At 43.9% G+C, this 23,305-nt stretch overlaps 1 protein-coding gene across 2 annotated transcripts; it reads left to right on the plus strand.

Annotated features, from left to right (window-relative positions):
* Nucleotides 1-34: 34 nt before the first annotated feature.
* Nucleotides 35-20,901, plus strand: zbtb10 (zinc finger and BTB domain containing 10). 2 transcript variants are annotated; one of them, XM_084563149.1, is made up of 5 exons: nucleotides 35-923; nucleotides 7,616-8,639; nucleotides 13,131-13,196; nucleotides 15,430-15,605; nucleotides 17,450-20,901. In XM_084563149.1, exons 1-5 carry the CDS (start codon nucleotides 255-257, stop codon nucleotides 17,729-17,731), a joined length of 2,217 nt encoding a protein of 738 aa, XP_084419275.1. In that variant the 5' UTR covers nucleotides 35-254; the 3' UTR covers nucleotides 17,732-20,901. The 2 variants fall into 2 exon arrangements, with proteins under 2 accessions (XP_084419275.1, XP_084419276.1); XM_084563150.1 differs by lacking the exon at nucleotides 13,131-13,196.
* The last annotated feature ends 2,404 nt before the right edge of the window (nucleotides 20,902-23,305 follow it).

Here is a 23,305-nt window from a genome sequence, read left to right on the forward strand (position 1 = left end):
GGGGAGGAAAGTCGTTGCCATTCGACCTCTGCGGGGCCTGCGCGGACGCAGCGAGAACCCTGAAATTCATTATGCGTTTAAAACCTTTATTTATTTCCGCATAACCTACATACTCTCACCGGGAGGGCCAAGCGGAGAAAAGAAACGACGACGGTCCATCTCTTTCGGAAAAGAACATCGTTTACAAATTACATTATTATAACCGGAGGAGCATACTGTTGAGAAAGTGAAGATTCTAATATATATTAAGAAAAATGTCCGGTGAGAGAAACCGCAGGTCGCTGGCTTTCCGAGGAGGTGGATTAGCTGGGTTAACGGGTTCCAGCGGTATCGGTGGGGGGAACTGTAACAGCTGGGAGGCCCCGGCCTGTCAAGACCGACATTTTAACGGGAATAGGCCGGATCAAGAGGAGGACAGGGATCTGGGGGCAAAAGGACCGTCGCAGAAGAGAGTGGAGGGCGCTGGGTCTGTCAGCGATAGCACGGAACCCGAGGCGGAGGAAGAAGAGGACCCGGAAGGGGGTAGCTGGGCAGCGGGAGACGGCGACGATCGTGTGGGCTCGGTTGAAGCGGAGGACGCGTCCAGGGAGGGTGGTAGCTGGACAACGGGGAACGGTCCCAGCAACACTGACAGCCAGGAGTCGGGAAGCGGTGCGAGGGGAGCCGAGACCAGGAAATCTGGGGTAGAGATGAGACCGCAGACGCTGCTTCAGAAACACTCACTATTCCACGCTTCGTGGTTGCAAGAGTTTCCATGGCTCAAATTTTGCCAGGAGACGGGACTCATGTCCTGCTCCTGGTGTCACAACATTGCCACTAAAAACAACGACGAGCTTGTCAAAGGCAGTCGCAACTACAAACGGGCCTTGCTGCTGAGACATCACCTGTCTTCTGAGCACGGGAGGAATGACCCCACCAAACAGGTAACGTTAGCCCCATTCGCTTTCGTTTAGTCGATTCTTTAACAGGACGTACCTGTCAAACAAGTGTTATACCGTATTATGACTTTCTGTTTAATTTGTCGATTACACCGACAGTTTCTGCAACTTTTAAAGCACAGCGAGGACGAAAAACGGGTTATTCCCTAAGCTTCACAATCCCTTCTCCTGGCTAATTAGTTAGCATCCGTCTGCTAACCTGAGCTAACAGCTAGCCTAGCTTTTACTAGCCGCTTGTAGCTCTGCTGTGTACCCGGAGGTAGATGGCCAGTGGCGGCAGTGGAAAGCCCCTACTGAGGGCAGGGAGTTACTGAGTGGCAACACTCAACTTCTTACAGGCGTGGGAGACACGGGTCTTTCGTTTAGTTAACGTGTAAAACGTGTGTTTCTATTCACTGACTGTTGAAGTTACACGTCCCTGCTCCAGTATGACACCTGCTAGCCACTGTCACTCCAGAATGAACGCGCATCAATCAACGCCGGTGCTGTGGAATACTTTATCAGGCACACACTGTACGTCTAACCCCTTTTGTTGCATCAGCAGAGGTCTTGATTGCTAGCTTGCTAGAGGTCACACAATGGCAAGGGCTCGACCCCGGCAGCCTTTGGGGAACCGCACCCCTACCCAACCCCCCCGCCTCTCATACACTTCTGCTGCCTCGCAGTCCCGGGTGACCTCTGTGCGCATTTCTTCCTCCTCCACCACCTCCTCCTCCTTTGCTTTAGGGAGCTAAATTAGAGGCATTGTGCTAGAATGACCCCCCAAAATCCATAGATGGTGTCACTTGCGGGGCTGGACAAGAGGAGGAGAGTAAATCATGTTGGCCGGTGCCTGACAGGTTGCTTGCCCAGAGGCAACATTTGAATAGGTTTGAATGAGTGAAATGGATGTGGTGACAGAATGACACGGCATCACCTTAACCTGTAATACGTATTTTGGGATAAATGGTCTCCTGTATTATACGTTTGGGGCAAATCTTGTGATCCTGTATGCACAAGACTGAAACCATGTCATACTCATTACAGATTACCCCTCTATATTTCATTTCCATGTAAACACTATATGTTAGTGTTAGCCTAGGCTGGAGGTAAAGTTATGTGCTGTATGAGTGCGCTGAATGTTTTAATCCACTTAGGCCAGTGTTATTTGGGGAGCATATCTTTATTGATGTGCATGTGATCTTTTTATTGGTTCATTATTTTTTATTGCAGTGTTGATGACACTTCTACAGTGCTCTTTCAGTGACCCCATAAAAAACAGGGAGGGCAGATTTGCTCGTGCAATCTCGTGTCAAAGGGCATTTCTCCCAATCAGGCCTATATTAGAAAATAGACTCTCTCTCACTGAGTGTTCCTTGTTCATTACCACATCCTGCCTCGTATCCTGACAATGGTCTGAGCTGTCATGAGAATTAAGAGCGGGGTGCTATTTGACTCTAATTTGTGACCGCAGAGGATTTCACTACTACATTTAGTTCCTTGCCTTGAACACGCAATCACTAATCAGAATGACTTAAAGTGATCCACTAACATGTACACATCTCTAATTGGTAAGGAGAGCAGTAGGAGTGGATTAGGGGCTTGGTGTGGCTTTTCCCTAGCAACAAAGACCCCAGACGCTCTATTGAGAGGTTATCCAGGCCGTTTCCTTGTACGAGGATAGAGCTTGGAGGATAAAGTCCCTTAGCTGCATTAGTGGAAATAATTTAGCGCTATTCTCGCTTAAATCCTTTTTTTTTTGTTTTTCGCTATTCTGTTAACTTACATTTTTATCTTTTAACGCTGCCTTTTCGTATAAGTAAAACAAATATATACAGTACTTTGGAACAGTGTGCAGCGGTATAAGCAAGGCTGCATTGTGAAGCAGTACATTAAAAGGGAATTATGCCGTTATGAGGCAACGTCTTGTTCCCTTCACCCATTCCTGATGTTAGTCAGGCCTCTGCTGCATTTGTTAAAGCTAACTCAATTAGCCCTAGCACACCAAGTCAGCTGCGGTAAATGTGGGTATCCTTGGAGAAGGGGGCCGTTGTCCTTAATTCTCTAGATGCTGTCCTGAGCTCAGATTGTGCCCTATGCTCACTGGAAAAAAAGCTTTTGATAAAGCAACTGTGAACCATTGGTTTTCTGATCATATATGAAGGACTATTCCTTTTATTTCATGTTTTTCTTTCTTATATGGTAAAAAAAATAGACTTTAAATTGACATTTTACATACAGATACATGTATTAGTTATGCAGAAGTTGTCACAGAATAGTGCACACCTACAGAAACTATTCTATAACAGGAATTCTATTTACATCATAACACGTAAATACGTTGTATTGTCACATAAAACTGGTTTCAGTTCTCCACAGCTTGACTCTCACTCTCCATTCACTCCATGTTTCTCTTTCACCACTCCTGCGCTTTCTTCGCTCTCTCTTCAATCTTTGTTGATAACACATTTAATTACCTTCTCTAATAAACACATTTTAACCAAAGCCCAACAAATTATGAGCAACCCAGGTGAGGATAAGGATCACGTAGATCATGTCGGATGATCAGTGTCGGTCTAAATGGGGCGATCGCCACTCTTCAGAAATTCAGACATATTCAGGCGTTGTTACAAGTGATTTGCAACCCCTTATTTTAGCTGAGACAAACACCACCACTCATTGTTAGGAAGTCTCCCCAAACGGGGAAGGGGACCCACCCATTGCGGCCTGATGCCTGGCAGATAGATGGGATGTTTATTGGGGGCCACAGGTCAGGGGGAATGGGTGGGGTGGAGCCAGAGGGAAAATTCTTCTCGCTGAATCCGTCAGTGACCCCCCTTCCAGCTCTTTAGCATTGTTACGAGGCAGGGAGACACTCAGCACAGCCCTCCCACACCTTGGGCCAAATGCACACTGCAGTATTGTTCAAGCATCTGGGGACAGACGGGTTGGGTGAGGAGGAAGGGGGGCTGAGTGAAGGATACAGTAGATGTAGGGAACAACTGGTGGGGATGGCCTCGGGGCTGGGCTGGTCATGGGACTGGCTTGGTGGTTGATTGGGGGGGGGGGGGCGGTAGGCGTTAGGGGATACATGCAAACATGTGTGCGTATAAGGTAAACAAAAACTGACTCCAGTGGGTCATTATGTTGCATGGGGACAGTGTTGTATCACATGATCTGTTAAAGGTGTGTCTGGGTGTTTGTCATGGATCTACTGGCCTTGGGGGTTTGTGGTTTGTTTGGGTTTGTGGTTAATTTTGTTGTAGTCCTCCAAGTTGGCAGCATTTCCTGACCCTGTAGTCAGTGCACCAATAAGCTCAGAGTTATGGCCATCTTTGCTTGTTTAATCCACCTGTAAATCAGCAGCTATTGGCAATTCGCTGTTGATTTTGAAACATGTTTGACCTCGATCAAAAGGATTCTTCTTCCCCGGCGCCGTCTTGGATTCAGTGCTCTCCTTCTCTTCCATACTTCCACCCCTGCCATCTCTGGCTCAAATAAAAAACCTAGCCACGTCATGACTGGTGGAGGTGGATATTGTCCCCACATTCTCCCTTGGCTCTGGCTGGTTTTGCCTCCAGCATCTGCTGTGCAGGGTTGATCTGCTCCCAGCTCACACGTGGCACATCTGGAGAAAGGATGATGCTGCTGTTGAGGGCCAGTGTGGAGCAGCTTATCCAGTACCAGGCCGTCCTAACCCGACTTCAATAGGTGCACACAAAACTCACGTTGCTAAGTTTTAGCCCGGATAAAAGCTGTGTGGTTGCATGTTTTTTTGAGGGTAGGGCGTAGTGACATTCCCACATTATAACAGTGCAAACCTTTATTTTTTTTTCTGGCATCTCTTGCATATAGACTTTTTTTTTAGGGCAGTTTTGTTTTATGATGCTGAAAAACAAATAGGGGCTAAATTCATCTAGCGCGTAGAGCAAAGCTGAGAAAATTGTACGAGCACTGTCGGTCTAACTTGGAAGTACATCCCACTCGTCTTGCTGTGAGAGCTCTCTTGCCCTTCACCACACCAATGTACTTCACCATAGTACTCGACGTGATGACCATGTCCCCCCAGAGGCTTTGATGTGTATATCATGGAATAATTTTTCTCCCCCTCTCCTCATCCTCTTAGCCTCACCCACATGCACCACGGCTCCTTTCTGTGCTTGAGAGTGGGAGCTGCTGTGTAATAAGAGAGTGAGTGCCGAGCCTTTTCACAAAGGCCCACAGTGAGTGGACAATAAGCCTCGGGGAGAACATGGGCTATTGTGAAGGCTAAAATGGGGTGACCCAACTCCTTCTCTCTCGCTGTTCCGTGCCCCTCTGCTCCACATTTTCTCCTCCGCCCTTTTCCCTCAGTGCTCAAGGTTTCTCTCTCTCAGTCTCTCCCTCTTGTTCCTTTTTAGTGCGTGTTATCCAGCTGAGCGCCAACCAACTCTCCTTTTCTTTTCACACTTGTCGGATTATTTTTTTTTTTATTCAGAACTCCACAGTGCACTTCTCTTGTCTCTTAATATTTTCTGTCTTTGCATCCTCGATTTATTTCTTGTGCTGTGCAAAGCATGTCCACCCCCGTCTCTCTCTCTAACGCTCTCTCTCTCTCTCTCCCTCCCTCCCTCATTCTGCCTCTCATTTGATTCCAACCCATCTCCCTCCATCTCTCCCCCTCCAGCTGTGGCAGAGGACGATAAGCCCCCCTATACTGTCCTGTGTGCCCAGGCTGCCCTGGACAAGAGCTGCAGTGATGAGGGAGTAGGGGTGGTGTGGGTGGGGGTTGGGTGGGGACCTCTGAGAAATGGATTTAATCTGAATTACTCAAGCTGAAACCCCAGCTGTGTGTATGTGTAGGCAGCTTGGTTTGTGTGTGTGTGTGTGTGTGTGTGTGTGTGTGTGTGTGTGTGTGTGTGTACACGGCTGTGTGCGTGGAAGAGATGGTGGTGGGTGGGGGCAAAAATGCAGGGCTGGAGCAATGTGAATTATTCTGGATTAGGACATCTGCTGTGCAATTCTAAAATGAGCCAGACATGTATGCCCTGTTTGTGTGTAGTATGTGGAAGAACTATAGTATTGATATTTATATATTCTGGGTGTACATTCATTTATTTGCTTTACTGGCCCGTCTACTTTGACTGTGAGAACGTATGCATACTTTAACCCAGCTTCTGTGGGTTGTGTGTGATGCCATGTATTTAGTAAGCATATGCGTGGACATGTGTGTGTGTATACTCCCCTCTCTTCTGCTCCGTACCAGGCTGGCCCTTTGCCCTCCCACTCCCCCTCCCCTGCTCCCCCATAACAGGGGGGAGTGAGGTATGTTACAGGGTAGTTCAATGCGTTTGCCAGTTTCCCTCCGATCCAACAGCCAGCTTGTGTCCTGCTTTGGACACTTGGCAGCCCTCCTCCAAGTCCAATTATGGCCTGTTTCACATCTAGCTTCCACATTAAGAGTGGGGTAGCTTTAGAAGTGAGACATGTACAAAATATTTTATCTTCCAAATCTCTTTTACAGGCTAATCAAAGGAAAAAAGGTCTCCTGGCAAAATGGTGAAACTAGTTCTTTAGTGTTGCTTCAAAGGATGTTTTTCGATAAAACAGACTTTGAGGAGGATCCTGATGGATCGTAGTCTTAAGCAAGAATTGCTCTTATCCAGGTGGTACGTTGGCGAGTGTGCAGGGGGGGGTGTTCTCCTCTCGGTTTGTAGTCCAACTCCTGACTGGTCCTTACAAAGTGTTTTAAGATTTAGGAGGTGTGCAAACCACACTTATCCACTGCATAGACACTTTTTTTGTTGTTTTAGAAACCATTAAATGCACTGAAGTTTGGTATCTGCTTTGTGTTGGATTTTTTGATTCAATTCAGTTCAATTCAATTTTATTTATATAGCGTCAATAACAATACAAATCGTCTCAAGACGGTTTACAAAAACCCGGCCTGAAACCCCCAGAGCAAGCCTGAAGGCAACGGTGGCAAGGAAAAACTCCCTTGATTGCCATGAATATTCAGGATCATGCAGTGCAGCATACATTGAACTTAAAATATGTTGGCATTTGCAACGTCCTATCGCTACAGACTATGTGTGTCCTCTGGCATTGGATTTTGGAAAATGTGTGAATTTTATTTACAGCAACACTATGTTATGCAACTTAAAGTGTAAACTTTCATCTCTCCTGGCGTTGTACTTTTGTTCAATTGGAGCTAGTGAAGTTTTAAGACAAACACCACATTCACTGTTGGCGAGTCTCCCCAAACAGGGAAGGGGACGTGCATGACTACGCTGCTTTTACTCTTCTATCTATCGCTACTTAAAGTCTGGGGCATTATCACTTCCCAACGGTGCAAATCTAGACAAACGTTCCCCCACAAAAATGTTGTGGGCGGGGGACGTTGGGGCTGGTTTCTAGGTTGGTTTAATACTACCCAGCCTTAGAATAATACGCCTTGCCTTCCCTCGTCCCCATCTCCCCCCTCCCTCCTAACAGGAGCCTGTCAAACCTGTTCCACCCCTAGGGCAGGTGCAACGGTGTAACGCCTGGAACTCGCAGGGTGTATGCGTGTGTGTTTTTGTAAGGACAGGAAGTTAATGGAAGGAAAATAGATTAGTTTACAATAACATTTGCTTTTGCAAGATACTTATATAATCACAAACATTTTCTGCAATCATAATTTTTTTTTTTTTCCTTTCTTCTTCCCTTTCACCTAAAAGGAGACAGTGAGGCCCTCAGACAACACCAGCCCCTCCACTAACTGCTCAGAGGAAGACTATCGCAACAAGCCCCATGAAAACTCCTACTGTTACCAGCTTCTTCAGGAGCTGGACAAGCAACGCAAAAGTGGCATCCTGTGTGACGTCAACATAGTCGTCTCAGGCCAGGTGTTCCGCGCACACAAGAACATCCTGGTAGCAGGCAGCCGCTACTTCAAAACCCTCTACTGTCTGACCAAGGGTGAGGCCCAGGACCAGGCCACAGTCACGCACCTGGATGTTGCTGCTGTGCAGGGCTTCTCAGTCATCCTGGACTTTCTCTACTCCGGGAATCTGCTGCTCACAAGCCAAAATGCCATTGAGGTGATGTCTGTTGCTAGTTACCTCCAGATGACAGAGGTTGTACAGTCATGTAGAGCTTTTATAAAAGATGCCCTTAATATCAGCATCAAGCAAGAGGCTCCAGATTCAGTGGTGGTGGACTACAACAAGAGGCAGATGGTGTCCAAAGAGGGGCAGAGAGGGCTGGACCGGAAACCGAGCAACTTCTGGGCCACAAGCATCCTATCAAAGCTATCAATCAAAGCCAGCAACAACCAAGGAAAGGACGCAATGGAAGAAGATGACGAAACTGGCAGGGTGAAGGAGGAGTCCAGTGATATAGAGGTGACAGTGGTTGGGGGCGAGGGCTGTGCCCTGATGACCCCCGGAGCCTCCGGTAACTGGACCCACCACAACGACAACTCGTCTGATTCAGCAGAGACCAATGAACCCCGCGCGGGGAGCGGCCAGGCGCAGGTCTTCGTCTGGAACGAGCCAGCTCCAGGCGGCACTGCTGCAGCAATAAAGCGAGAGGCACCGGATCCTGTGGCTGGAAGCGGGCGGAGGAAAAAACAGACCACCACACGGCGTTTTGTCTACAACATCCCACCGGAACCTGAGGAGGGATTTGACGAGGGGATGTTCATCCAGCCTTCGGCCTCATACCCCAGAGAGGACTTCTCCTCCCTCTCTGAAAACGCTGGTAAGACATATTGACTCTTCCAACTTTTTTCTTCTAGTAGCTGTATAATATAATTAAATCATAAATATTCCTGTTTGTCATACTCTAACTTATCAATACACAGGGGTTCTGGGTAGAGATGTGCATGCAGATACTGTGTGACGTATAATCAACACATTTGAATGGAACATCCGTATGAATGATGACATAAAATGCATATTTTCCAACATGTGTGCTGTGTGCGTCCCCAAGTTACCTTTGAGAGGCATTGTGAGTAAGTGTGCAAACTTTTTCTACAGCTACAGCTATTAAAGCAAGTATGGACCAGTTATTTTAAACGGCTGCCGAGCTGCCATCCACTAGTTTAACTTCAAGTTCTTGGTGTACGGCCACACTACAATATAGGTGTGAAATAAAGTACTAAATTCTAGTTGTACACAGCAGTTACGTGTTATAAGTGGTTTGTTAAGGCTGCATAGCGACCGTGTTGTGCAAATTGACTTCCACAAAAGGTTATGTGAAGTTCAGAAGTAACCTAGATGACAAGTGGCTATATGATCTGTGTTGAGCCATGGAAGTCTTGTAAGCCGTTGCTGCAAGCTGAATAGCTGCCGTCTATGTCTACCGCAGCTCGGATAGTTATCTGAGGTCTGTTTGTGTTTGTTGACAGGACGTTATTTCTGTCTGAGATATGAGTTTGTTGAAGTCCAATGACAAATGTGTAGATTTTGCTTTGTGCAGTCTTTTTGTGTCGGTGTAGCCAACGCTAGCTAGCCACTGTAATGCGCAGGAAGAAGATGTTGAAGATTCAGGGTAGATTCTCAGAAGTTACTTATGCAGCATTGATATTTATTTATATAAAATTCCGTAGATTTGAAAAATTATTAACTACACGTGTATAATTTGTATTGATTGTAATATAGGGCTGAGTAGGGTAACTCCATTAGCTCACACAGCTTCAGTGTTTAAACTATTGGGCACCAGCATTTGCACATTTATATGATCTGTCTCCTTATTGTGACATATCATCGCGCCAAACAGGCTGCCCACAGGAGCGTGACAGGCTTTCGCAATCAAATTAAATAAAGGATGGATTTTAAGCTTCCGACCGACACCCCGCTGGGATATCATGATTCGAACCTGCCGTGCGTAGCCAACAAGTGAGTCACTGCTAGCCGTGATCTCCGCTAATCGCTCCAGAGCAGGGGGACTTATAAAAAGTAGACGCCCACCTGCAGAGGTGAGAGGTGTGCGTTTGAGAAACGTGTTGCCACATCACTGCAGGGACGTGTTCTCAAGAAAGGAGATGTTTCTCCCATTTTCTTAACTTCTGTTTTAGTTTAGTGACTCAGGCTGTTGTTTTGTTTTTTTTTATAGTAAGAAATGATGAAATGATGTCCTTGCTTAAACAGCGGTAGTGCAGTTTATAAATTGTCATGCCTTTCGTTTAGTTTTAAGCTAGTCCTGTGGTTTGCAGAAACATTGGATCCCTTTGAACTTTTATTTAAGTGGCTTTCACATATTGATTCAATTTTCCAATCCTCTTTTTATTGCTTTTATAAACTGTCCATCTTTTTCTTGTTCGATTTACCCTTTGATATCTTCGCTCTATCTCTTAATCTGTCTCTTAACTCTGTGCATCCTTTCCTATCCACACATACAGTGTAGTGCCCTTGGTAATCTCTACTCTTTGCTCCATCCTTCTGTTGGTGCCATTAAGCACGAACTATAATAATATCACATATTAAGCGGCGCGGTATGGACAGGGGGAGGGGAGATGCCCTCCCTGATGCCGGATAATGAAGAAAGCGGGGGAAACATTTCTTCCTCCATGCCTCCCTAAATGCGCTTGAATGCTCTTAGTGCCTCCGACTCCTCCTGTGACTCTTTAATGTGTGCATCTATTGAGGCAGGGTGTTGGAAGAGCCTAGGGAGACGCTCGCTGCAAGACTGCAAGCTTCATTTCTTCACGTCTTCACTGTTTAGCTCCACGGCTCTATTTAATATATACTTCGTTTCCAAATAAAGATATAGAGTAAGGTGCTCGTCGAGGCAGCTGTTTACCCCTAAAATTAATTTAATTCTTGCAGTGTATGTTAACAGTTTAAATATCGATTGTGAAAAAGCCTCTTAACTTGTGAAGGTTTTCTCTTTTTCCTGCCGTAGTCTGTAACTAATGCACGCCCTATTGTCAAACATCTGAGAGCGGTGGTGTCCAGAGAATTTAGGGCTGAAATGTGCAACAAATTATCCCAGTGCTGTTTGATGTTGGGGTTAAAGTAGGACCATTTTTAAGCCGCAAGAAATGAACAAGTAGCCTGGTTTTGTCAAACATGTGACGTTGCTTTTTTTTGGTTAGATCATTAGCTATGTCATATACATGTCTTGTTTTTCTGGTTCCTTTTGTGAACGGATTGTCTTCTGAGTATGTTCTCAGTTCCCTTAAAACGATTACCCATAGTAGTGACTGAACAGTGGCTGTGTTTTTCCACAGGTAAAGTTGAGGAGTGTTGTGGCGGAGAATCTCAACTGTTTGCTAATGTTTTTTTGCGTCATGATCGAGTCATGATCGCAGATACTGGCCACTTTTGACCAGATTTCCGTTCACTCATTCGGTTTGTGTTTCGCCCTTCTATTAGGACAAGAGAGGACAAAGAGAGAGGAGTTCCTGTGACAAATATGGGCTGTCATTTGTTTATAGTAATGTGGTGTGAAGTCATATATTTCGGCGCTTCGTAGAACCTCCCTTGCCTTCTGTTCATTCAGAGGAGCGAATGAATTCACCAGTCTGTGACGTGACCTTTACGAGCTCGAGATCGGATGAATTAACACAAAATGTCAAAGAAAAATAGTATAAATTATGTTCTGCATCTGTACTTCTGGCTGCCGTATTGCGGAGTGAGCTGCGCAATGTCTCTCGCCTGAACCATATCAATGTCATTTTTCATCCCAATTGTCCAGTGCCATTTATGGACAGAAAGTCATTTGTTTCTGACCGTGTTTCCCACAGTCTCGCTCGACTGTCTAGCCTCGATTAGCCTGGTGTCGCGTACAGTGCTCATTTGTTGTTGCCCGCTCTGGATATGTGTGCGCCACACATCCAATCTCCTTTTTAAATGTTAGTGGCACTTGACTCAGATATCACAAATGAGATAAAGGCGTGGGGCTCGACCCTAAAAACTCATCTTTTGGTGATGAGACAATCTCTAAAACTAGTCGCCGTTTGCTTGCATGTTTCCCTTTGAGCCTGTGAATAGCCATCCAGTGATATTAGCTGTCCCAGTTTCCCACAGTGATGTCACGCGTTTGGCTTTCATTTTGTCTCGACTTGATCTGCGTGGTCATTTTTCAAGGATGGAAGCATAGTTGCCCAAATAGTCAGATTTTATTTTCTAGAGCGTTTTTATCCCTTATATGTACTTTGTTTGTTTTAAAGAGGCCTTTTCTCCTAAAATCTAATATATTAGGGCTGCGAACAACTCTTATTTTTATGTTCTCAATTTCTCTTGTCTTTGAAATATTGCGAAAAACATCTGTCACATAATTCAGTTTAAGGTGGTGTTGACATATCCTGTTTTCGTCTGAATCGGGAGATTTTAATTATTCATTTCGATTCAGGAAGCTGCTGTTTTTGGAGGTAGACGCTCCACACAGCCACAATAGTGTTGTGGAAAATGTGTAACTGTTGAAAGTGGGGAGTGACTTAAAGGGTATAAGTGCTCGCCGTCTGCTCTTACTACTCGCCAGTAAATTCTTGAGTCTTCTCCAAACAAGACTGTTGGATTGTTTAAAGGGAGGGTGCTGCACAGACGCAGGGAGCAGGTGAAACGCATTTGCATGAGCGCTCGTCTCTTTTGAAGTGCGCACACACACAACACACCCACGCGCTTCTAACTCCCCAACCCCCCCTGTCCTGAGAGGTGCAAAGCCACCAGGGGCAGTCCCTGCCCTCTGTAATCCACTCTAATGCACTGGGGCTGTCCTCACTACTCCAAATATTGACCCAGCGAGAATGGAGACGCGCACACACACACACACTCGCACACTCGACCACACATGGGCGTGTCTTTAATGGGCTCTAAGCGCTGATGCTTTAGGAACCGGACACGAACGCACACATACGCACACACACACACACACACGCACACACACACACACACAGGTGCTTACAAAAGCTGAGTGTAAGATGAGCCGGTGTGAGGGCTCGACTCTCGTTCTCTAATTAACCCCCCTCCTCCTCCTCCTCCTTCTCCTCCCCCCTCCTTTGCCGGAGTTAACTCTGGCTTTGGGAACTCACTGCTTTACATATAGTAGAGGCCTGTGTATGTATGTGTGTGTGTGTTTGTGTATGTTTGCCTTTGTTGTTCACTGAAACTCCCATTGTTTCATGTGGGGGCGGTTGGTTGTGTACACAGGACATTGTGAGGTTTGCACCCCCCCCCCAGGCTCTCAACCACCTCTCATCTCTCTTTCTCCCTCTCGCTCCTCTCTTGTCCCCTCCCCCTTTCCCAGAGCTGGCCAATCAGATCCAGTATAGCATCATCCAAGACTTACAGCAAGGGGAGTCCTGGGAGAATGGTAAGATGCCACACTCTCCAGAGTGCAACTAAAACTGATTCCTGCACAGGCTAATTTAGTGAAATCTGTTGGTGATATTCATCTTGTCAGATGAGCGTGGGTGGTCCATTTAAACAAGGGAGCAAACAAGCGCCCTGTTTCTGTGTAAGGAGTCATGTTCAGCCGGTTTTTAAAGGTGTGGCTGACCTGCTTGAGGGACCCTCCACGTGCTTTTCCTCAGAAATGTCCAGGAATTTCGCCGTTACTAATGTCTAGACACTTGCGCAGGGGTAAGTTCCTCCATTGCGTAGTGAGTTGCGTTTCCACAGAAGAGTGAAAGCCCCAGGAAGTTTCAAACGACTCAGTCAGCTTACGTATCAACTGTCTCTTGACGTCTATAGAAATGGAGAACAAAGTCTGGACTTTGTGGATTGTCCGTTGGTGTAAAATCAGTTGGATTACAAAACGCAACTGCAAGCACGACAATGTGTCGCTGTTTTTCAAAGTTTATGGACATGTAATGATGCTGCTCAAAGGCCAAACATACAATCCAATCAGCATTATTTATAAAAACACGTTAAAAGTCCAGTGTGTCACGCATTGTGTACATTATACCAGGCTGTAAGCTTTAAACTGTGTCCAGATAATCCATACAACATTATTCTATGTATAACACTATTTTTCTCCAGAGGAGCAGCTCAGCTAAATGTGGGAGGTGGTAGAGAAGAGCAGGAAAGTACAAAATCTTATGGAAAACATTTAGCTTCGTCTTGTTAGTAGAAGATGTAGAAAGTACATTTAAATCGAGAACATTAAAACAGAAAGCAGGTTCTAATCATACGTTAACTGAACTGAAATTATGGTGGAAGAGACATAAACTTGTTTTGTTTTAAAGTTGATACCCAGCAGCTTTGTTCTGGAGCTCCAGGCTGAAAGGGTTAAGACTGCAGCTCATAACACAGTCAATTTAATAATTATTTTATCCAATATTAAATTAGTTCCTGAAAATCCTTGCAAAGAGAAAGTGGGCATTAAATTAAATTAATTAGTCGATAGATGGATAGAGGAAATTACAGTACACACTATATATGAAACACGCACGTCTGATTCGTGCTGCATGGCACGACTGAGACAAAACAGGCCCTAGTTTCATTCAAACATGTAGAATATAAAACTATAAAAACTCTAGATGATAAATGAAACCAAGAGAGATTAGAGATTTAATTCACCTGAGGTAGTTTGCTCTGTTTCTTGTAAATATATACTAAACGTCTGGAGCCGAAATTAACAGCTTGTTGCGCTTCGGCACACACAGGCGCACACGGGGGATACGCAGGTGACCTGCTTCTCATCAGCCCTCCTCCCCCTAGCAACCTGCCTTGACAACGCTGCTGTTGTGTTCTCCGTGGCTCAAACAAAAGGACAGGCCCTGTTACCCACCTCTCTCAATGGAAAAGACTGGCACTCTGCTTGGAGGCTTTTCAAAATCAATACATTGCTTATTTATTTGTACGGCCAGCTGTCCCCTCTCTCTTGTTAGCATAAATATACAATGAGGGCTAATGAGGAAAATTAGAGTGAAAGGGCACCTGGGTTTCCTTGTTTTATACTCTGAAACATACAATGAGCATATAACAAATAGAGGAGAGCTTTGCGAAACATGTACTTTTAGTTGTTTCAGGTACTATGTTGTATGTAAAGGCTGTTGCTCTGTTCATTTTTAGTAGTTGTGTCTTATCTTCAGTGTCGTTTCCATCCCTTTTCCACAAAACTACATTTAATATGTTGATCTAGTACAGATCCACGTTGCTGCTGTACATTCGCTGCCAATATGGCTCTGTATCTTTTCCAACACGTTCTCGACGAGACCTCCAGCATCACTTAGTCGAGGCTGCGGACGAGCACCGGTTACTTGGCAACAGTGACGGAGAAGGGTTAACATGGCTGGCACCAGTAGTAGTTTGTGTCTGTGTAGCTTAACAAACTTTGACAGTTTTTTACTCCGTGATGTTTGACACATTAACGTTTGTGGTTTGTATTCTCAGTAATGCTAAACCGCATCCTAGCTCAGTCATGATAAACAGGATATTGGTTCCTCACACACTTCCCCCTCTCATCGCAGGATCTATACACTGGCTTTTATGATAATTGTCCTCCATCTTATCATTATTATGCGATCATTCTTTGAGGGGGAAATGCGCCTCTTGCTGACCTTTCTCTGCGTCTGCTTGTTTGTGTTTCCTCTCTTCCCCAGGTGAGTCCTCACACCTAGCCCTCAATAAGCTCAAGTGCCCCCACTGTAACTACATCGCCAAGCACCGGCGCACGCTCAAGAGGCACCTGATCATCCACTCGGGCGTGCGCTCCTTCAGCTGTGACATCTGTGGCAAGCTGTTCACCCGCCGTGAGCACGTAAAGAGACATTCCTTGGTGAGTCCACATAACGCTCAGGTCCTCTCTCTCTCTCTCTCACACACGTGATGCGCATCCTTCAACTCTTGCCAAACACTACATCGTTTTGGCCGCCCTCGCATCGTTGCAGTCCACCTCCTGTTTTGTGTTAGCTCTTGCTCAAGGGAGTGAACACCAAATATATCTATTATTTTTAATGTAGGGAGTATTTTAAGGTACGGTTCACAAAGTGGTACAAAACTATTATATCATTTGTAATACTGAAATAGGAAGTAAATGAGTGCAACACACCCCGAAAGAACAAACATTAAATACCAATGTGATCTCATGTATTTTATTATTTTAGTGCTATAGTCCAAAGATTTATATCCCTGTATAAGAAAATGACAGAAATATAACTGTACTCCACTAGTTTTTAAAGCAGCAGCTTGACATTGATGTAGTATTATTAAATTATTTCTTTTTAATGGTTAAATGTGAACATTTAGTCCCATTCTCATGTCTGTAATACAGATACGAAGCTACAGCTAGCAGCTAGTTAGCTTAGCTGGAAATGTGGGCAAGCGGCTAACCTGGCCGAACCTGTTTGTTGAGTGTTTCCCTGTCAGGTAGGTTGGTTGGTCAGGGCTGATGTGAACACAGCAATCACACTCTATCCACCGAGCTTAGACCAGTCGGAGAGGGTGGTCTCAGTCGCTCTCCAGAGTGATTTGTTTGCAGTGAAGGCACTTGTTAACCTACAGGCCTGTACAACCTAGCATTTTAGCTGGTAATTATAAAACCGAGCAGTTTACCCGATGCGGCGTCGGTCATTGTCTCCAGAGTTCCTCTTATCCTTCAGAAGTGTCCTGTGGGAGCAGTGTACCTGCATCTACAAGAAAACTTTAGTTTTGTTTGCATCAACAACATGTTGTTCATGTACAGTCCATAGATACATACACAGGAATACATGCCAGTGTCCAGCCTCGCCGCTGATGCTCCATTTTTTCCATTTGATTATTTCCCGATCGTGGTAATCCACTGGAAATTAAACCAGTAAAATTATGACCAGTCACAAAACAGTTTGCTGAACTTGGTCTCCATTACTCTGCGATCAAGATTGAGTTAAAAAAATAAAATGTTTATAACATACTGCATCAATTACTCCCCAAGTCTGAACAAAATATAGACAAAAAAAGCCTTAAAGCTCACTAATGCTTTTATATGTAGTTACTTTTAGTGTAAAATCTACATTATTTGGTGTAAGGGGTGTATATAGGCCAGACTAGTTCTTGGCTTGTACCAGTGGTACAGAGTAGTGTGTGTAGTTCGGTCTAAACAGAGTGAAGGATTATGGGAATTCAGCCAATATGGAGACTACTGAGACTCATCAGACTAATAACTTATCACCAGTGGGTGATGATGCTATGTGTAGGTTGAATTCTGAGTGGTTACTTGAACAGGAAAGAGATCACTGGGGCGGGGGGAAAAAATAAAAGGGAACAAGGAATCACAGACGATTATGTCGTATTAAAACTCAGCTTCGTCTTTTTCGTGGCAGCGGCAAAGTTAAAGGGTCAACCACAGCACAAACGAGAGTAGCATACACGTCTGGTTGTTCAACATATTTTTGACTCAGCAGCAGACCGATACACCAGATAGACCTTGTTGTAACTGGGTTACCAGGCCACCAGTGAGACACCCGGAAGTTAGTACCTTGCACAAAACCACCCATAACACGACAATGTGTTGTTTTTGTCAGGCTTTAACTTGACAGTGTTGACGACCAGTTACCAGTGAATTCAAACTCATTTCTGGCAACTAACCTGAATCCCTCCATCTCCCTCCTCGACCCTCTCCTTCCATCTCCAAATCCGTTACAGGTGCACAAGAAGGACAAAAAATACAAGTGCATGGTGTGCAAGAAGATCTTCATGCTCGCGGCCAGCGTGGGCATCCGTCACGGCTCGCGGCGCTACGGCGTGTGTGCGGACTGCGCCGACTCGCACCAGGCCACTCAGGAGGGCCTGGACGGCATGGAGTTCCCGCGCGACGAAGACTTTGACGGGGAAGAAGGGGAGGACGTGGAGGGCGAGGAACCCACCGACAACGACCAATCAAATTGGGGCGAGGGCAACGCTGGTGCTGCCCCGGAAGAGGACTAAAGAATTTTAACAAGCTTGAGAAACAAAATTTAAAAAAAAATAAAAATAATAAGTTGATGTTTAATATATATGTATACAAAATCTAGCTGGTAAACAATCAACTCCAAAGTGCTATCAAACCTTGAGGTTACTTAATTGTGCAAGTATATGACAAAGAGATGGATTTGTTTTTTGTTTTTTTTTTAAAAAAGCTTTGTTAGAGTGGGAACTCCAAGATGTACAGATGTTATTATTGTTTAAAATGTGTCCAACTCTGGGCCCAGCGCCCACAAGAGAACGAATCTAAAGACAAATAATATGATGAATCAGGTTTTTGGTGATGTATTTTTATTTGGGCAGGGTGACGTAGTTCTTGAGTTGAGGTAGGCCAATCATCTATCAAACAAATGTTAATTATTTAATTTATGAAGAGAGGATATTTTGGTCTTATCAAATGCTATAATTTTTATTTCTGTTGTGTTTTTGTCTGCGAGCGGAGGCTCGGTCAAAGGCTGCCGCTCTCTGCTCAGTCTGAAAGTTTATTGCTTGGTGCTTGTTAGAGAGCACACAGAAGAAGAGCATTAATGTCCACAGGAAGATTTTTACCTTGCTCTGTAGATGTTGTCTAGACTAAAGACGCGCTAAATATATTATAATATTCTTTTCTATTTTTTTTTTCTATCCCTGCACAAAATCTTGGAACCAAAAAATCTGTTTTGTGACTCTAATGTATCTCAGCCATATTTATGATTAATTTAAGAGGGCTGCGATATTGTGCCAAACAGACCGCACACCAAGATTTAGCAGGAAACATAAAACTACTGAATACGCTTAAAAGAAAAAAAAAAGCAAGAAAAAAAAAATACTTGGGTTTGTTGTTAAGCGGGAAAAAAAGAGATGAATTTAAAAAAAAAAAAGAAAGTACAAGGGGAAATGTTATTGCTAGCTTTATACAAATCACGGCGTCACAGTAACACTTTATTATTATTATTATTAAACAAAAGCATTTGACTTTCACTTAAAGCTTGAATTTTGCCAAATGATGAAACGTTTGGTGCTGTAATGCTTGTTGCAGAATACTGGACCTACAGGCTATATATGATGTTTATAATCATAAAGCTTAAAACTGACTCAGTTATGCATATGTAATCAGCTTAAACTATAGAACACTGTTGTGCTACGGCGACTATCAGGTATGCTTTGCCATCATTTTTAAATCTTTTTATTTTATTTTTTTTTTTATTTAATGCACACACACACATACCATTTTTGTAGAACTACCGGCAGTACTTGTAATTGACATTTTGAGGACCTAAGTGGACATCAATACCTGTATGCGTTTGTCTATATTTGGTACTGAGGTTTAAACTAAATACAGTATATTTTGAAATCACTTGAACGTTAAGGGGGGGGGGGGGGACGTGTGCAGAAATCATGAGTTGTGATGTTTTAAGTCTAAGAACTCCATTTTTCACGTGTAAGAGATATACGGAAATGTCATTGGTTTAATTTGAGTTATATATTTTTTTTTTTATTCTTTTCCTTAGGTCTGCCAGGTAGAAAACACTTTGTTCCACAAAAAGTGAAGCTCTATGGCGCCTCATAGACATGCACTTACTTTTGCGTTCATGAAAAGAGTTTTCTTTTTATGTTTCTGTGTCTCCCCAAAAAGCGGGTCTGAATGGAACTATATAAAAACCGTTGTCTTTCTTCCAAATGCGCAACTTTCTTTCTTTTCTTTTTTTTTTAAAAATATATATATATAGACGTTTTTTTTTGTTTGTTTTTGTTATTTAATATTATATATTGACTCCAAAATGCAATCAAGACTGTTAATTTCTATTTGTCCAACCAAAATTGTCGTTTTTAATTATTGTTGAGCTATAATGTATGAGAGAAGCCAGGTGAATACTTGCATAGTGTAGAAAATCCTTGCTCGTGTCTGTAATTGTTGAGATTTTTTAAATGTTTTTAATGCTACAGAATCATTCACTTTACCCTAGAAACATATACTTTTTTTTTGTCCCTTTTTTATTTTTTTTTCTCCGCGGATGTTTCCTTTTCTCCCTTTTGTTATTTCATTAAGCACATATTTTCTAAAGAAACACGGATTGTTTGCGGGTTAAAACCTTGGGAACAGCAGTATCTGTTCATATGCAGTGGAATATACAGTATGTACTGAAGTGCTAATGATACAGAAGATGTGTAACTTCCCTTTACGCTCAGTGGAAGAAGATATATTTTAAGTCATAGAGATATTCATCCTCTTCGTGTCACTTTTACCTTCAAATCACTGTAGGAGGGGTTATATTAAGGATATATATGTTGAGAATATATGAGATAAATATATATATATGGAAAATTATATTATTTAACTAGTGGATTTACTTAACGGATCACAGTCGGCTACGGACCTCCTGTCGTGGTGGTTTATTTCCGTGAACTTCAACCTTCCGCTTTCTCTCTGTTCACGCCGTGTGCTTGTTCGCCACCATCCTGTTGTCTTGTTTGTTCTTTTTGATACTATTTACCATCCTACTGATTTTACTGTAATGAATGAAAACTCATGATGTATCATTTTAGATTTTATGCTGTATTTGTTATATGGACAAAACAAACACACAAAAAAAATACAAAGCAAAAAACACTACAGATGTAAAAGCAGAGGTTTTTTTTCCCCCAGCTGTATTTTTTTACGCTGTTGCAAAAGGTTGTATTTTTCAATCTCTGTCTCTCTCTCTCTCTCTCTGTGTCTGTCTCTCGAACTTTTAACAGTGATGCAAAACTCGGGCCCCGCCTCAGTGCCCATCCGAACACAAAGCAAATTCAGGTTACTCTTTTTACGTTTTTATCAAAGGGTTTTCCAAGATGGAACTACATTCTCCTTTTTCTGTCTGAATTGTACTACTGTTCCTCTCTATACTACATTTTAAAAATAAAACTTTGATATTGCTTTAACCTTTTGGTCTCTTTATTTCCCTGCTGTGAGACGTCTGATCTTCTGTCATGAGCAGAAGAAATCATATAGTGGTATGAGCCTACACCTATCAGCCACAACATTAAAACCACTGACAGGAGAAGTGAATAACATTAATCATCAATGTTCTCCTTGAAAACCTTTGGACCGGGCATTTGTGTGGATGTTACTTAGACATGTACCACCCACCTAGACCAGACCAGGCACCCCCACCCCATAGCAATGACACTCCTTGATGGTTTACAGCAGCAATCCCCAGCAGGATGCAGCCTGATACGGGCATACACACAAAAACTGTTTAGGAACAACTTAAAAAAAAACAAAACATGAAGAACAGCACAAGGTGTTGACCTGGCCTTCAAATTCACTAGATCCCAAACTGATCAAGTGTCTGTGAAATGATCCACAGAGGCCCCTGCCCTCAACTCATAGGACCCAACTAGATGTTAGGGAGACAGACATGGGACACTGTTTTATATGCTGCAAGAACAAATGTACAGTAAGGTGAATTAAATGATGTCTCTAATATAGATATGAACTTGTTTCACGGTGACTATTTTCATATTTTGACACAGCTCCTTAGACATTTAAACTTTTTTGACCTTAACAAAAAATAGTCCTGAAGTTGCGAAGTGTCCACCAACTGCCTGAACCGCCAACCAAACCAGCAGCTTGCACTGCGAAACATTTCATACGGACGGACGGACACGCCTGTGTTTAAGGGATAACAACAGGTGACGAACGGCAGACGCCCGGCGAGGAGGTGATGTTTTTAGAGATTTGCTGAACCTTGCTCACCTTCAGGTCATGTCAGGTCAGCAGTTTGCCGTGTCTGTGTTCTGACAAATGTTAAAATCTACCAATAGATCTCTAGGGAAATAAACACAACTAGTCCTGTCAGTTGGAAGGGCCCTTTATTGTTTTATCCTCAGTTAATAATCCGATTTTAAAGCTGTTTCAGAAATGTTCAAATTGATTTAGAAGTTAAACACATTGACCAAAAAGCTGAAGTGCTGCCCCCTGCTGTTAGAGCCTGGTTTAGAATCAGTCCTTTTCTCTCTGTTAACACTAGGTGGCAGCATTTGTCTGCACAATTTCAACCCAGCTTTTGCAGCTACTGGTCAAGTTATTCAGTGTGGGTCTGATTCCTGGTGCAGGAACTGATGCTCTTGGTTTTCACAGGTAAATAATGCATGAGGCGGTGCAGTGTAAGTAATGGAGTAATGCACAGTGATGCATAGAGGACAGAGCGGCACTGAATGTGATCGCTGGGTAAAGCTCAGATTAAGGGGTCTCTCTGTCTTACCATGTCATCCTTGGTTTCAGATTTTAACACATAGCATCTTCTTTATCATACTGACACATTTATGGCATAAAATCAAAACAACAGATGCAATCATTTTGTTTTCCAGCGTGCAAAATGAGCAGGCATGCAGATTTTGGTTTGGATGCTAATTTAAACAGTCAGATCAAAGCCTCTGTTGTTTTCTGTGACAATTTATCTAACGTCATCTGAGTAAATTTCACCCCAGCCAGAAAGCCGAAACAAATGCAAAGAATGCAATAAAAGTGCAATCTACAAATGTGCGTTTGTCACATGTTCTGCGGCACATGCTGTACTGAAACCTTGTTATGGTGTGTTTATTTCCTTGTGGGCATGAGCGCTGTGGTGCGTACCAGCATATGTGTACACACACACACAGAAGTAATCATCAAACACTGGCATTGTAGGCAGCCACACACACTGCCCTGTTCTTTTTTTTTTTTTTTTTTTTCTGTGTGTGTTCATGTGCGCGAGTGTGTGCGTAAGCCTCCTTCCCATTCACAGGCCCTTTTGTGTGGGTGTCTGTCAGCGGTGTTGTCTGCAGGCAGGCCTCCATTGTGTTGAACCACTGCTCCTTATTGACACAGGGCCCCCGGCGCTTCGTGTTCCCATGGCCCACCAGCCACGGCGGACGGAAGGCTGAAACCGGAGCCCCGGACCTGGGGAGAGTTTGTTTGCTCTCCCCTTTCTATCCCCTGGTGCTCCTGGAGCTTGTGTCCACAGGGCTAAACGGATGGCAGCGTAGTGCAAGTGTGTGTTGTAGCGAGGCTAGGTTTAGAGTGTGTGTGTGTGCAGTGGGTCGGACATTAAAATAAAGTGGAAGGACTGGTAATCATATGGTCACAGCTGCAGGGGAACCCCGCTGCCACCCATTGTGTGGGTATGAGACGTGTGTATGTGTGTGGATTTGACCTTCACGGTGCATCAGTGCTTTGCTGTCCTCCGTAATGGTTGATGCTTCACAGCGAGGCACTCAAAGGTCATAAAGAGAGCAAACATTAATGGAGAGGATTATTCCCTGATCACTATTATCTCCTCCGTGACCCGCTGTGACCCCGCGCTGGTGTTGAGTCAAATCTGGTTCCCATCCACAAAGCGGTCCCAGCAGGACGGCTTAATACTGTTCTGCACATGGCCTTCATTTGCGCTGCTGCTGCTTTGATACGATACAACAACTGTTGGTACAAATGACTTATTGTCATAGACAATTAAGCTTTTTATATTTCTAAGACTGTTTGACGTGAAGATCTTAGGGGAAGAAATTCTTCTGTGGAGTTTTCCAAGTATGTTGCTT

Source organism: Chelon labrosus (genome assembly GCF_963514085.1).
Source record: "Chelon labrosus genome assembly, chromosome: 16".
Lineage (NCBI taxonomy): Eukaryota > Metazoa > Chordata > Actinopteri > Mugiliformes > Mugilidae > Chelon > Chelon labrosus.

Bases quoted from the DNA above. Each gene is read 5' to 3' on its own strand.
- zbtb10 (XM_084563149.1), top strand. From the start codon at position 255: ATGTCCGGTGAGAGAAACCGCAGGTCGCTGGCTTTCCGAGGAGGTGGA. The intron at 924-7,615 runs GTAACGTTAGCC...TTCACCTAAAAG, and splicing joins GGAATGACCCCACCAAACAG to GAGACAGTGAGGCCCTCAGA. The intron at 15,606-17,449 runs GTGAGTCCACAT...AATCCGTTACAG, and splicing joins ACGTAAAGAGACATTCCTTG to GTGCACAAGAAGGACAAAAA.